The following is a 16,298-nucleotide window of genomic DNA, read 5'->3' on the forward strand; positions in this document are numbered from 1 at the left end:
AGAGTTTTTTTTATCTTGCCACTGGAGGATTGTAGGATATCGCTTTTTCACGCCTCCTCTTCATTGTGTCATATTGTTTTGGGTTGTTGTTTGGTTGGGGTTTTTTTTTGGGGGGTGGGGTGGGGTGGGGTGGTAATTTTAGATTCTGTATACCAAGTTTTAAGATCATTTTAGGGGGTGCTTTTTGGTTTGTGGTTTTTGGGGGGAGATTAAGAATAGAAGTTCTGTGAACTCTTCAGTGTTATGTATTTATGTTCATGGAACTGAACTTGATGACTCACATCATTCTTTTCCTAAATTCTAATGGAAGCCACAGTTTTTGCTTTTATGTCCCCATTTCAACAGAGTTTCTGACCATGGAAGTTTTCACAGCTGGGAATAATGGAAAAGATCAGTTTTCTTTTTCTTGTGAGGTTTTTTTTCCCCCCCTTTCCAGTTCTGTTCAAGGAATTACAAGGACAAAACCCTTTTGGAACTTGATTGAGGAGTTTCACTTTCTAACAGAAAAACTGAATGTCTAATTTGACATAGTTCTTGCATTTATTTGCAGTAAGTTAACAGTGATGCTCCCTGAAAACAGAAAATTAAACCATGTGGTACTTCTTGCAAATAAGTATAAGATCTTCCCATGAAGATTATACCACGAGGTGTATGTACAAGAAGGATTATAATGAACATCTATTCATGCACTATGTCACACTTTGCAAAACTACAGGGTTTGTCAAGCCACCAAAGGAGCCTGTACACAGTGAAAACCTTTGTTTTCTTTTCCAATTTACAGCTTGGATACTGTGGCTATTTTTGTCACAGTGTCACTGAAAAAAATAGCCACCAGAATATTTCCGCTGGACGAGTATTAGGCTCATTGTTCTTAGCACTGTTGTCTTGATTTCCGGACACCTTTAAGGAGCAGTTGGAATAAAGTATACTAATCACAGGTTATGCATATGTAAAGGAGACTAAGATGCAGGACTGTCCCTTAAGAAATATAATCAATAGACAAATAAAACAATTTACCCTTCTAACTGTTCCAAAAATAGAAATTTGGAGCATAATACTACTATTTTTATATCTACCAGTAACAACATCAACAAAACCACCAATAAGCTAATGTAAATTTCCCAACTTCGAAGATCTAAGTCACATAAAATGAACATATACTGATGTGGTGGGTTTACTGTTATAAGGGACAATGAAGAAATGTGGAAAGACAAGAATTTACTATTTATTTTGTATCACATGGTGGAAGGGAAATTCTGGGCAAGTAGGGAAGCAGCTAGATTCCCAGGAGGCAGTAATCACACAGTGTAATGTAGTGTAGGTCTTAGGGGTACGACGGTGTAAGAACAACTTAAACTAGCTGAAGATCTGCCTTTAGGGTAACAGGGAATAATTTGGTGAGTGGTTATTTGTACAAGTTTGGTCAGCAAGAAAACTCTAAGGGTTCTTCCTTCTCTGATTTTCATTAAAGTCCTCTCTGTATAAAACATCTCACCAGCAAACAGTACCCAAACCACTGACTGAAGTCAATGGCCAGAATAACTTGCTCATGACCATAAGACCCTATGCTTCAGGCTATTAAGAAATAAAATTAATGAAAAACAAAACCAGTATTATTTTTAAAAAATCAGCTTTACCACCAGAGACAGTTAAAACATATTTCCAGCTGATTCACAACCCTTCTGTTAACACTTATTGATTAGTAATAACTAATGTCACTGCATCTGCTGGAAATGCAGGTGAACATGAGATGAAGCAGAAGTCAATGCATCTCATCACCAACATGTAAATGTGAACCTCAGGAAAATATGAATACAACAAAACAGAGGCTTGTTCTTCAAGTTTTCTTGGAGCTGCAGAGACATAAAACATGTGTAAAAACAGACTGTAAAATATCGTATTTATCCAGTCAAACCAATAACACGAAGTGTTGGCATGGGTGATTCTGAAGTTTCCTAAGTGATTCTTGAACAACATCCATTGTTTTTGTCTTGCACCTAAAAAATATTCACAATCAATTCCCTGAAAACTGAAATCTACAGTGGACCCTCCCTATTTAGCTTTTGAGAAAAAGGCAATCTACTGGCAGCTTTTCCTCTGGAAGAAGACAGTCTTCCACTCTCAGAATGCGCAGAACAAAGCCATAAACTATGCAAAATGGATGACCATAAAAAGATTTAAATCCTATGAGGTGCTAGTAAAAATTAATATGTAATGTCCCAGCAGTCCATCGTATAAATAAGTCAGAGACAATAACAACTCACAAAGCTAGGTCGTCTCCTACTGATTTTTAAAGAAAGAAAATGGGCTTAACCGTTCACAGGTGAGTGAGTAATCTGCCTCATTCAATGGCAATACTCCAATTTGCTAATCACTGCTACTTGGAAAATTCTTTACCTTCTATACATCAGAAACAAAAATGTTATTACATGTTGTATATAATACCATAGCTCCTTTGTGCTGAGAGCCTTACAGTACTGTTCTCCAAACCATTCCCTACAGGTAATGCAGTACCTGCAAGTCTCTCTAATGTTTCTCTTGGCAACAGGGAACTTAGAATGTTAAAACTAAGACTGTGAGAGCAAAGCATGCTATGAAATAGTCATAATGCACACAATTAAGTTGATCTCCTGTTGAGCACTATGACTACTAAAAATCTTGTTTTGAGTAATAAAAAGTCATCTTGAAGTGGAGGCATTCAGAAGTCATTAATATTTTAAATATTGTTGACCTTGGATCTTCTGGAGAAGTCACTGACCTAGTTTGGTTTGGTTTTTCAGCTACTCCAATAAGTTTTGCTCAGTAAGTAACTGAATAGAAAAATAGAAAAAGCTCTTCCCAGATCTCATGAGAAGGAATAGAGAGAGCGTGGATCCTACTTTTAAGGGGTTATGGCCATCCATGAGCTCTACCACTTGCCCCTAGAGAAGGACACGAAAAATCTTGCAAACTTTGCATCCACAGACAGGAAGCAGAAACTGGAGTTTGTTCCTCAACACCCTTCTGCTGGGTAACACTGCTTTGGTTGTGTCTTCCTTAATATTGGTCATAAATTAGGATTTAGCAGGTTTTAAGACTTACCACAGTGTAGCTATAAACAGAAAATGGATCCTAGAAGAATGCGTAAGTATCATCCAAATCTCAAGTGAAAATTACAATTATTCCTTGTCTATATCAAGCTTATTCCTTAAATCTGACTTTTTGTTTGTTTTTTCTTCTGGATACTGTGATTATCTTGACTGAGTATGCAATTCTGTGCTTTCTTTTTTTTTTTTTTTATGATTTGAACTTACTGGGAGGGGAAAAGAATATTGGCATCTACAAAGCGATTGACTGTGCAGCCTGATCATTTGCTAAGCATTATTAAAAGCTCCCTCAAATCACTCCAGTGCATTGCCCTTTACAAGCCATCAGCCATCAATTCAGACTGTCAAATGCCATTACCAGCACTCTTCCTGAAGCTACTTCCAAGCCATTAGTCTGATCAAAAAGCTGTGTCTTTTTTTTTTTTTCCAAGTGCATGTAAATCTACCATACCAGTGCTTCTATGTTTATGTGGTGATTCATTACACTTCCGAATAGCATCTATGGTGTTAAATCTCCAAGACAAGACAGAATTTGTTAAATTTTCAGAAAACATCCTTATTTAAGGAAACTTTTTCAAAGTTATGTTCACATGTACATCTCTCTTCTATGTACATCTATCCATTATGTATTTCAAATGTATTTGTTCTGCTAGTATATGCAAATGAGATTTACTGGCAGTTGCTTGGAAAAGTACAGTTAGGGTGCTACCAGAATCTACCAAACATCCTTCTTTTATGGAGTATATTGTGACTACTTTTGCACTTCTGTCTGACCAGGAGTGGATGAGATGAATCCCAAACAACATTCATCCAGGGCCACATGAAATATTTTGTAGAGAAGTTGTAAACACTTTATATTTGCCACACACTGATTCTGGGAAATCAAACTGAGCCTATGTATGATTTTCTGCATAGAATTATAATTGAACCTAGATGTTGACTATTCTTCCAGCCCATCCTTCATTCCAAGAACACACATAATTACAAACACAAACAGCTCACACAGGAATATCGACAAGCATTGAGTTGAGGTAATCAGGACTGGCCACCAAACATAAAATGTGTTTTCTGGTTTCTTAGTTATCAAGCTAGTTACTCACTGGAACAATCTCACCAGGGACATGGTAGAGTCCCTGTCACTGGAGGTTTTCAAGATGCGATTGGACAGGGTGCTAGATAATCTCAGCTAGGCTCTCTTTCCCACAAAATGTTGGACCAGATGATCTTTCGAGGTCCCTTCCAACCTGGGCTATTCTATGAATTGATCTCTACATGCTGAGATTTCTCAGCACAAGCCATTTTGAGTCTGCTAGGAAAAAAAAAAAGAATAGAGGACAGGTTGTCTTTATGTGGTCCTCCTTCTTCAAGACTTGTAATGAAATACCACATCTATGCTCCTCCCTCTCACAGTTCTTTGGAATCAAAATGGCCATTATCAGCACGGCTTCAGGACAGATCAGAGCACTCTATTAACCAAAAAACATGTTTGATTTAATCACACAATTTATATATATTTCAGGTGTTCACACATTTATCAGCTTGTTAGAGCTTGTATTTCTTCATCATCCTGTATCAAACATGACCAGCGAGCAATCCTGTTCTACTCATGGTCCAAACTCAAAAAGATGATCCTTTGGAAACTTTGACCTATGTGCTACTATAGATGCTGACATATGAATACATGACTTTGAAGAGTGGAGTATTACAATGACCATGGAAACTGTTTAAGCCCATTGCTTCTAAAGTCATGGAGGTATGGATTTAGGTGCCTGACTTGGCTACCCAGGCTTGTAAATGCCACTGGATGACTCTCCAGCATGCACTGACAGACACATTCACAAAGTGGTGGTTGGGGGGAAAGCTGAACAACTCCCACCTGCTTAGTTTCCTCTTGACTAAAAATGTAGGAAACAGAACATTTCATGAATCTTCTTACAGAAATCAGCTCTCAGCCATGTTACCATCTCCTCCTATTGTACAATTGAGCAAATGACCAACTTTTCATTTGTTCATGTGGGCAATGTCTTTCATGTGGTTTTTCATTCTATAATTGGAACAGAATATGCCAAGATTATTTATCTTCACCTGATTGAGAAACCAGAACAAATCCTCACAAAATGAAGAAGTCCTGTAGCAACAAAAGCAGAAGAAATCATTATAAATGCAAGACAGCAAGATAGACAGGTAACTAGAAGATGTACCATTCCCTGCAAATAATTTATAACAAATCATTTATTTATCCAATTTCACTGTTTTTTCTGCTCACAATGCATTAACAAGATCCCACAGTCCTAGAACTGACTCTTCACTTGAAATTATTCATTATTTTTCCCCTTTAAAGTTAAAAAGGTTTCTTTTTCAAAAAGATTTTTACCAGGATTGAAAATGATGTAGAATTAGATTTAAACTAGACAACTTTATTTGAGCTTTAGAGTGCTGAAAACTTATCTAGATCTTAATTTTGTGACATAATTATTCTTAACTGTATTTTTTAAAGGATACTTTTCCAAGTTATATGCTTCAGTAATCCTATGTATGTATTTAAGATTTATTCCACTCTGATTTTAAGCAAATCAGATATCTAAGTAGCACATATCTCTAAGTCATGGTAAAAATACCGATCAGTGGGTATTTTCTATAGTTGTCTCTCAATTTAAAGTTCTTCTTTTATTCCTCTCCTCTCTACTCTACACTTTGCCACAGACCACATCCTATGTACCTGTGGGCACAGTGGGTTGCTTATAGAGCAATCTCTTGCCTTCACTTCCAGGCATGGCTTCCCTTGGGAGGCTGAGCTCTAGCTCTGGGGTACCAGCGGAACCTTTTTCTAGCATGGTCGAAGGTGTCTGTGAGACACACCCTCAGCTTTTAACAAAACAGTTGGAAATAATCTCACTCAAACACAAAGCTGAGATTCAGAGACATTTTTCCCTGTTACTGAGGTCTTTTGCATCTGTTTTGACCCAAAGATTCTCTTCTTTACTGAATTCCTTTTCTATTGAGAATAATCATTGCCTCTGCATGTAAACTTTTCCTTGCACAAAGGAACGCCTCTGAGAAACCCAACAGTGGGGTGTCTTCCGTTCTGTTCTACAGCACAGACATTTTCCTAAAATGCAGTATTTCAAATAAGGATGAATTGCTTTGGGGATCGTTTGGAAGCACTGTGGACATTAACTGCAGGGAGTGCAGTTCAACGCTGCTATTCTGAGATCGGGACATAGTGTCATATTTGGGCAGTGTATCACAGGTGTCTAAATCAAGCAGAAGACCTACTTCTTTTCAGCTGACTGCACGGAGAGCCACATTTCACCAGTCATGTATTGGTAACTTTCTTCAGCTGCTTAGTGTCAGTACCTAACTTGCATAATAGTAGTTACACCACCTGAATTAGGTGTTGGCATAAGGCAGTATGAATATCAAATCCCAAAATTTAGGATTTAAGAACTCACTTGCTTAAACACATCCCTTTGAGCAGTTATCATAGCTGGATGGTGTCACGGAGCACAAAACAGGCAATGCAGAGCCTGAAACAAAAGGATCCTACGCTCCGAAGATTATCCTGAGGGCTACACAGCAAAAAATGACAAAGGCTGAGGACCTTTAGCAAATGCTTAATCAGTAATTTCTTCTGTGAAGTAGTGTGAAAAGTTGTTGCAATATTAATAGTTCTAGTTCCGCAACAATAAAATATCTTTAATCATGCCTGTGGCATAAAATACTATGTTTAACATTTTGACTTTCCATCAGTATTAGAATACATATTAAATGACATAAATTTCATTATATATTGCAATATATATAAAGGGCACAAAACCATACATATCAGCCATCTTGTCCATTCAGATAACAGACAGCGTAGTCAGAGTATTTTCTTCTGTGGTTTTTCATTTTTTTTAATCTACTCTCAGTGCTTCCCTTTTTCTACTATATACACCAAGCTACATATATTTTACAAAATACATATTTGCCAAACATAATGTCTTTTCCTCAGAAATGCTGCTCATAAAGAGATCGTGCATGAAGCATATATTAAACTGACATATGCTACCAAAGAGAAAGAGAGGAGGAAAACCAGCAGGTCTTCTTAATTTTTACAGTCTTCCATAATGTTTTCAGTTATTAGGTACCAAGATAATATAGGTTTATAAATAAACTAACCATTGCTACAACAATTAAAACACATAAGGTCCACATTTTTTAGAACTGGTACCCAAAAAACACTTATTTTTGTGTCATCAAAGGACTGTCAAGTAGGACAACTGTTTTAAAGGCTGTATCCTGAAAAGCAACATCAAAGAAATGTAGCATGACTTGCTTTTACATCCTTCTACCAAAAATAGTATCATATTCCAAGTAAATTTTCTTGTAGCCAGAGACCACAAATGTCAGGAAAAATACAGTCTTAGCACTGCAAATAGTTAATCAGGAATATATAAGATATGTGATCCTGTGGAAATTTTAGAAATTTAATATTTTAATTAGAGAAGACTTCATTTTTGGTACAAATATTTCTGAAGCCATTGCACTGGTAGGAAGACTGAAATATTAACATGGCACTACTTGAGAATCAATTTCACTATTGAGACTAAAAATAAATGAGTTAATTGATTACATTTTGCAAAAGGATCAAGCTAGTATTTACACTGTTTTAATACTACATGTGCATAGCAATGCCATATTTCCATCTGTATAAGAATTTACGGGGAAATGGAAGAATTTGCTATGTCAGTGCTTAACAGTTGCAATGATCTTCCTGTGGTTTTAAAACCAAAGGCTCTAGTAGTTAGCTTGCAGTAGTTCTAAACTTTACATCTTTTCTACCATTTTGTTACATGTCGGCTGATATTTTCCTCCACAGCGAGTCTTCAAACTACTAGTATAGTTCTGAAATGTTATTAAAATGAAATTTTCTTTCATACAGAAGGTTTTATACCACAGGGCACCTCAAGCTATGCTGAGGATATGCAGTAGGGGCATGCTATTTTACAAGTCAAGGTCCTAATTGAGATTCTTTTCCAAGGAAAGACCACTGGGGGCGAGTGGAAGGTGGCAATTACAGGCACTTGGGTATCACCTTGATTTGGAGTCAGTGGCACCAGGGCATGCACCTGGACACAGGAGCTCAGAAACACTCTTGCCATCACACAGTTTAGACATAACCTGAGTGTGTTTTCAAAAGCCAACACAATACAGATAGCTAAATTTCAGCAATAAGGTGCAATAAACTAGTCCCTCTGCAAGCCACAGACTGGAAGAGCTATCTTATGTGTGCCTGTGCACAGATGTGAGAAGGTCTTTGTTCAACGCAGATGAAACATCTGTATAAAAACACTACTGAAGCATTTAATTTCTACATAAACCTAATCAGTCTTTTACCTTTTAAAACTTTTGCCGTCTTAAGAAAAGTCTTTCTTTCTAAGGACGACTTTGGCATTACAAGGAAAAGTCAGAAGAATTTGAGATGTGCGAGATGCATAAAACCTAAATCCACAAAATGGTCCTATAGCAGAGCCCACTGAGACACGGACACAGTACTATTCAGCCCAGAGCTGCCTAAAAAGCGAGGTGACTGGGAAAAAATATTTCACAGCAGCCCAGACGTAGCAATGGGAAAGCATCATGATATGTATGCATATGGTCTTCTAAGGAGACCCTAAGGATTCCTTAAGGACAAGAGTAGCACTTCTCCACAGTTGTGTGGTGGTGTGAAAGTGGCTCTGGTTGTTCTGTTTTAGTACAGGGTTCAAATGCCTGAACAAAGTGTAAGAGCTCAGACTTCCTGAGAGAGTCAGGTGAAATATAGGAACCAGACTGTTCACTACTGTGAAATGGAAGGTAACTCTGGACATGTACACAATGAAATTTAGATGTTTAGAGAATTTCACAGGTGAAAAATTAGGGATCTTGCACAGGTAATGTAACTACAGTCACCAAAATGTCTAAAAGGAAATCGGGACAGCAAGGTTGTTTTTTTTTTTTTTTGGGGGGGGTGGGTGGGTATTTTTTTTAAGTTTGTCTAAGACCTTGACAAAAATGCAACTTTCTGGCTTGAAAAACACACGTATAAGTAAGTTGCATGTTTCATATTTAAGGCATATTAGATTTATATTTCAGAGCTGGGTCTGAAACACCAACCAAGTAAATGATTTAAGGACTAACATTCCCACAGTCCATCTGCCTAGGCCACTGCACATAAAAGTAACTATTACCTATGTTCTAAGATATCTGGACTTTCACTCCCTTTGAACTAGTAGCTGCATAATTTTGCTGAACCTGGAGATGAAGTTTTGCTGAATGGTTAAGGATTTTAAATTAAACTCAGCATATGTGAACACAGTAGGTGGTTGACTTGTGCACAAGAGCTCAATTCCATGCTGCCCAAAGCACAGAAAAAGCAAATTCTGGGCTACAAGAATGGCAAATATGTGTGTGTGTGTGTGTGTGTGTGTGTATAAATATAGATAAAAATAATACAGTCCTGAGGTCTTTTCTGCTCTAGCTAAGCTCCCCCTTTTCTCCAATGTGAGTTCTACCACAGGGAGGACTTTGGGATTCACTCATTTGAAATTAAGTCATTCACTGTGTTGTAAGATACCCTAAAGAGGGTTGCTTTATTAGGCTATTTATACTATCTGAATGTGTGAAGCTGCATAGCTTGCTTTCTCGCACAACACATTTTTTTCATACTTTTAGGTTCATACCACATTTCCATGATGAAAACAGGTCCTCTAAGCATGTACAAGGCTACACAAGACTGCATCTACTTAAATGTAACACTGTACATGGCATTCCCTGTAATCTCATTCATAATTCTAGCTGACATAACTAGTGTTCCTACGTTGATGTGTTTCTGATTAATGAGGCATTAGTTCTATATCAGGTAGCAATTTCAGAATAGTCTATTTCCAATGAGTTATGAATATGACTTGATTATTACCATTTGACCTACTCTTGTGTTGATATGATTTGTGGTTGCATTTTCCCAGAGGACCGACCAAATGTCATTGCCTTGAAATAGCACTGTTATGTTCCAGTAATTAAATGAAGATTAAAAAAAATTGCATGGTAGACATGGAATCTGTGCATGGTATTCAGCAATCTGAAATATTTGTACACTTACTTACAAGAGAGTTTCCTTAACATGAATGAAAATGAGCTACATAAAAATTCTGCAAGTGTTGACTTAATACAAAACACAGCTGCTTCTATCTTCCAGACATTTGAAAACATCAAGTTCTCTCCCTTACCCCATTTACACTAGCCTCATGGTATTTAAACAATAATGTAATCATCAGGCACAGTCAACATGGGATCACAAAGGGAAAGTCCTGTTTAACTAATTTGATATCCTTCTATGATAAGGTCACCCGCCTAGTGGGTGAAGGGAAGGCGCTGGATGTATTTTTTCTGGATTTTAGTAAGGCTTTTGATACTGTCCCTCACCGCATCCATCTGGACAAGTTGTCCAACTGTGGGATGAGCGGGTTCACAGTGCGCTGGGTGAAGAACTGACTGAAGGGCAGAGCTCAAAAGGTTGTAGTGAAAGGGACTACGTCTGGCTGGTGATGGGTCACCACCGGTGTTCCTCAGATTCAAATTTAGGGCCAGTGCTGTTCGATATATTTATCAGTGATGTGAATGCAGGAGTTGAATGCACCATTAGCAAGTTTGCTGATGATACCAAATTGAGAAGTGCTGTTGACTCTTTTGAGGGACAAGAGGCCTTGTAGAAGGATCTAGATAGATTGGAGCATTGGGCTATGATTGATGGGATGAAATACAACAAGTCGCACCTCGAATACTGTGTTCAGTTTTGGGCCCCTCACTACAAGAAGGACATTGAGGTGCTGGGGCATGTCCAGAGAAGGGCAACGAAGCTGGTGAAGGGTCTGGAGAACAAGTCCTATGAGGAGCAGCTGAGGGAACTGGGGCTGTTTAGCCTGGAGAAGAGGAGGCTGAGGGGAGACCTCATCGCGCTCTACAACTACCTGAAAGGAGGTTGTAATGAGGTGGGGGTTGGTCTCTTCTCCCAAGTAACTAGCGATAGGACGAGAGGAAATGGCCTCGAGTTGTGCCAAGGGAGGTTTAGATTGGGCATTAGGAAGAATTTCGTTACTGGAAGAGTGGTCAGGCCTTGGAACAGGCTGCCCAGGGAAGTGGTGGAGTCACCATCCCTGGAAGTATTTAAAAGACATGTAGATGAGGCGCTTAGGGACATGGTTTAGCGGGCATGGTGGTGTTGGGTTGACAGTTGGACTTGATGATCTTAGAGGTCTTTTCCAACCTTAATGATTCTATGATTCTATGATTTGCACCTAGGACGGAGTAACACCAGGCACAAGTATAAATTGGGAGAGGAGTGGCTGGAGAGCAGCCCGGCAGAAAGGGATCTGGGGGTGCTGGCCGACAGCAGGCTCAACCCGAGTCAGCAGCGTGCCCTGGCAGCCAAGAGGGCAACCCGCATCCTGGGGTGCATCAAACACAGCATAACCAGCTGATCAAAAGAGGTGATTATCCCGCTGTATTCAGTGTTGGTGCGGCGTCACCTGGAGCACGGTGTGCAGTTCTGGGTCCCACAATTTCAGAAGCATGTGAAGGTCCTTGAATGCGTCCAGAGGAGGGCAACAAAGCTGGTGACAGAGCTGGCAGGAATGTCCTACGAGGAGCGGTTAAGGACTTTGGGCCTCTCTAGTTTGGAGAAAAGGAGGCTGAGGGGTGACCTCATGGCTCTCTCCAGCTTCCCGAGGAGGGGAAGTGGAGAAGGGGGTGTTGAGCTCTTCTCCCTGGGATCCAGTGCTAGGATGCATGGGAATGGTTCAAAGCTGTGCCAGGGGAGGTTCAGACTGGATGTTAGGAAGCATTTCTTTACCGAGAGGGTACTCAAACACTGGAACAGGCTTGCTAGAGAGGCGGTCTCAAACCTGTCAGCGTTTAAGAGGCATTTGGACAATAACATGCTTTAATTTTTGGTCAGCCCTGAATTGGTCAGGCAGTTGGACTAGATGATCATTGTAGGTCCCTTCCAACTGAAATAGTCTATTCTAAGTCTATGAAATGACCAAACCCCAATGTAAATTTAAAAAAAAAAAACCCAACATAACCCTCTAACCTTTAAATGGCAATCAGACACAGATAATTTATCACCCTGAGACGAACTAAATGTTTTCCAATTGTCCCAAACTATAACTTTGCTAAAAGGTCTCTGAAAAAGGCTGAAATGAGCAACAATGCACTTCTCTACACCCTGGGAAGAAGTTCTTTCAGCATCTCCCACTTCCTGCTAGCTGTGACATAAACTAGTTGCCACATTTTTAAATTTACATTCATCCTCCTTATGACTTTCCCTGTTTTTTCTGATGATAAGGTGAATGGATTTGTTATTATTTATTTATTCTATAACAACAAAATGAACATTATTATCCCTTAAGCAGATATTCAGAATTATATAGGCTTGAAAAGCACAGAAATAGAAGTCTTGCATGATTTGGTCAATTAATGCAATAATACTAACAGTAATCTTGATTTTTTTTGTATAATGCCAAGGTGATAACACTGTGAAAGATAATAGTTGCCCATATCTTGTCATATGACATCTGTAAAAGAGAAGTAATTCTCCTTTCAAAAACAATGACAAAAATGAAGGACATCCTTATTTAAAATTCTCTTTGCCCTGTGACTTGCTGTGTAACTTATCACACTTTGCTCAGACTCATCTTTTTCAAAGTAGTATCAGAACTTGAGTGCTAACTTGGATGCTACTTAACTTCCCTTTCCCCCCAGTTTGTTTACTCCACAACAAAAGGCCATCCTTTTCTAAAGGCTTCTTCTATTCACCGTTTTGTTTATTCTGAAGCAGAAGGGCGTCAAACTAAAACCTGCCATCACAACTTTGGGAAAAATCAAAAAGTGAACCTGCAAGCTGGAATGAAAAGATTGCATCAAACACCACCAGACAGAGCAGGAAAACCATAATGCCAATTTAAATTCAAAAGTCCGCAGGGGCAGAGCACGTCTTTTCAAATTTGTGCGTGACAAGGGGGTCCTGATCTGTGAGTGGACCTTCCTGATGCCGTGCAAATCACTATCTTCACTGCACAGGACTTTCCAGTCCTTTGCAGACTAGGGAGAGCTCTGTGTGGAGGAAAATCATACACATGACACTGACCTGAAGGTCAATGGCAGAGAGTAGCTTGCATCCTCTGGATTTCCAGTCTAAATTACTGCTCCCTAGGTGTTTTTCCTGCACTTATTTCTCTGCACTTGTATAAAGCCTTTTGTCAAGTAGTGCAATAAGAAGATAACTGCAGCACATGCTCTCCAATAAATGCAGTTAGCCTAACCTCAAGTTAGGCTACTTTCCACAAACACGTAGACAAGTACTTTTTCTTTTTGTAGCAAGGACCGTGCAGTTTCACATGCATTTAACATTTTTGCTTAATGTGCTCTGAAGGTGTGGCTCTAATTTTTTCACATATATTAAAATACAGGGGCCAGCTGCAGCCTCCTACCCATCACCTGCACTGTCCATGACCTAAGCAAAATGTCACCACTTTCGGATGGGGAGCGTGCCCTGAGGGCAGCCAAGCACACCACCAAAAGTGGGGAAATGGGGAAAGTGATAAGCTTCAGCATGAGACGAGGCAATGAGTAAGGAGCGCTGTCATTTAATAAGGTCTGTTCTCAGTAATTACAGCGACACAATTTGATCAGCAAGGACTAAGTATCTTCATCTGAAAGGGATCGGATGAAATTAGTGCTGATGTAATAAGTACCATTTGTCACTATTAGGGAGAGAGGTGTTGACAGGTCCCTGCCGTTGCTGTGGCAACGCAGCAGCACTGTTTCTGCCGGCGTGGGCTTCCACTCCTCCAAGTTACACAAGTCTGGGAGGCAGAGGATGCTCTGCCGCAGTAACCCAGTTACCCTCTTCCCCAACTTGGGTCGCACAGGATTGCCTAACAATACCGACACTGGGATTCCTGGGGCTCGATTTGGGGCAGTGGTCTGGACCGTGATGGTCAGCTCAGGTGTGCCGTTCCCCTGCCTCAAGCCTGCCTTGGTTTCCCTGCTATCAGAGACCTTGAAGCCACATCCTTTGGGATGCTCCCTCTGGATCATGCTGGCTCTGGCACCTTGCTGCCAGCCCTCTTGCAGCCGGCTTCCATGCGGGTCCTGCGGCAGGCGGGAGGTTCCTGCATTTTCTGTTTATTTTGACAGTTTCCCTACCCTCCTGCTGGGTTGGCCACTTTCTCCCACACAACCTTAATGCAGGGTTTAGAAGCACTGAAGGCTTCATTTTGACCGAACTAGACCTGAAAGGTTTCCTTTCCAGATGACCACTTTCCACCAGGCAGCCCCATAAAGGAAATTTTCATTTTAAGCAGAAGTGCAGCTCTCTCCGACAGTAAAACTCCAGTCACATGCAGCGAGGTTATTCACAGGTAGATTACATATTGTTACAACATTTTCCATTGACACATTCCATGATGTGAAATAAGAAGGCAAGATTTGCCCCCAGCAGAGTAAAATACTGTGTGAAATATCGCATGAAAGAAAAAGAGAGATTCTCTTGATCAGATACTCATAATCAACGCACATAGCCAAAATGCGATCTTAATTACTATCAGTGGGTGGAAGTTTCCTGAATGTTAAATTACCTGCAGCAATTACGAACTACTGAGTAACCTGTTTACAGCTTCCTGAAATTATCATCACATAATTTGGCAATCTGCCATATTTTATTTCATTAAAAACTTAATGTACCATAACATAATAGCCATAATAAAGCTGTCAAGGGCCACTCATTGCTATTTACTTAGATATCATCTGTTTATTATCTCTCAAAAACAACAGCCAAACAGAAAGGAAACCTGGAGACTAACAGGTCACATGAGAAACGGGGAATATGAAGAGCTCCCTCTTTCTGCTGTACAGCCCCCAAATCCGTATCTATCCCATTTGTCTCACAGTCAAAATTATGCACAGAAAATACCTCGTAACTTGTTTTTGAAGACCTAAACTGCTTGCTAAAGTACGATGCATTTAGATGGGACGAAACATAACTTGCAGAACTCAGTAATAATTACTAGTATTTTACACTATGTATAACATTAAAAACATCAATTAATTCTATCATGATTTTCAAGCTATCATCTGGAAGAAGTACTTCTGCCAGAGTACCTTTAAGATTAAATATTGAAGCATTTGAAGAAATTGTAGTAGCTGGAACTGATGCAAAATCAAAAAATTAGTGACTATCGCAAAACACAAAGCTATCGGATGACTAGTTAATCCCTCCAATTAGAGCCCCACAGCATCAAGGCAAAATGGGGTGAGGTGGTGGCTGTGCTCTTAGCAGGCACTGCTTTCGCAGAGGTTTCATCATTCAGATGGAGTGCAGGTCTAGAAACACAAGAGTCGTCTAGAAACCCAACGGTTCTACTTACAGCAGAAGTGTTACTTTTCTTCAACAGCTACCTGTTCAAGTCCTGACATGCACCATGCCTCCTTAAGTTTTGAAGCAGATTAAGTGCTAAGAGATGCAGGCTTTTGGAAGAAACAAGTGCGTATTGGTACGTACAGGTGTAGGTGGAATAACACTACCAACAACAGTATTAGATGTGAGTAGCAAGACAACAGCACTAACAGAGCTGAGATACTAGCAAAAAAACCACACCCTGGCACGTAGTGAATTTAAAGCACTAATCTCCCCTGCATTACTGACAAATGCTGAAATAGTTTCACATACTTATATGTATATTAAAAATAGACTTACTGAGTAGCACATTAGTTAGTATATTTTACCCACTTGGGATTTTTTTTTTTGGCTTATATATCAAGAAAATAGATCAGATTACGTTACGTTTTTGTGCATCACTGAGTTATTGAAATCATAATGGCAGAGCATTTTATTTGCAAAACATTCAATGACAATTTCACAAATGGGGCAAATAAACCAAGACACAATGCATTAAGTTTTCAAGTAGTGAGGGGTAAATTAACACTATGTTTCAGTGCTCATAGACAGCTAAAAGAAGCATTAGTTGATATTGTTTAGGTAATTCACAGTTTTAATCTTCAAGCTTTCAAGTAAGGGAAGAACTGCTGGATATACTCTATTTACAGGCAGTATTTCTCTGAGTTTTAGATTCATGCATCAATAGAAGACAGTCAACACATATATATGTACTGAAGAAATCTGAAGGGAAC

General features: G+C 39.4%; 1 protein-coding gene across 1 annotated transcript in view; it reads right to left on the reverse strand.

Annotated features, from left to right (window-relative positions):
- The window catches only part of LOC104077879 (Down syndrome cell adhesion molecule-like), a gene marked incomplete at its 3' end in the record, with an annotated part of 66,442 nt that extends 60,522 nt beyond the window's left edge, over positions 1–5,920 (reverse strand). The window contains exon 1 of the mRNA XM_009579278.1: positions 5,806–5,920. Coding sequence (XP_009577573.1) covers positions 5,806–5,920 — 115 coding nt within the window. The remainder of the gene's footprint in view (positions 1–5,805) is intronic.
- Between the last annotated feature and the right edge of the window lie 10,378 nt (positions 5,921–16,298).

This window comes from Fulmarus glacialis, unplaced genomic scaffold (assembly GCF_000690835.1).
Source record: "Fulmarus glacialis isolate BGI_N327 unplaced genomic scaffold, ASM69083v1 scaffold4766, whole genome shotgun sequence".
Lineage (NCBI taxonomy): Eukaryota > Metazoa > Chordata > Aves > Procellariiformes > Procellariidae > Fulmarus > Fulmarus glacialis.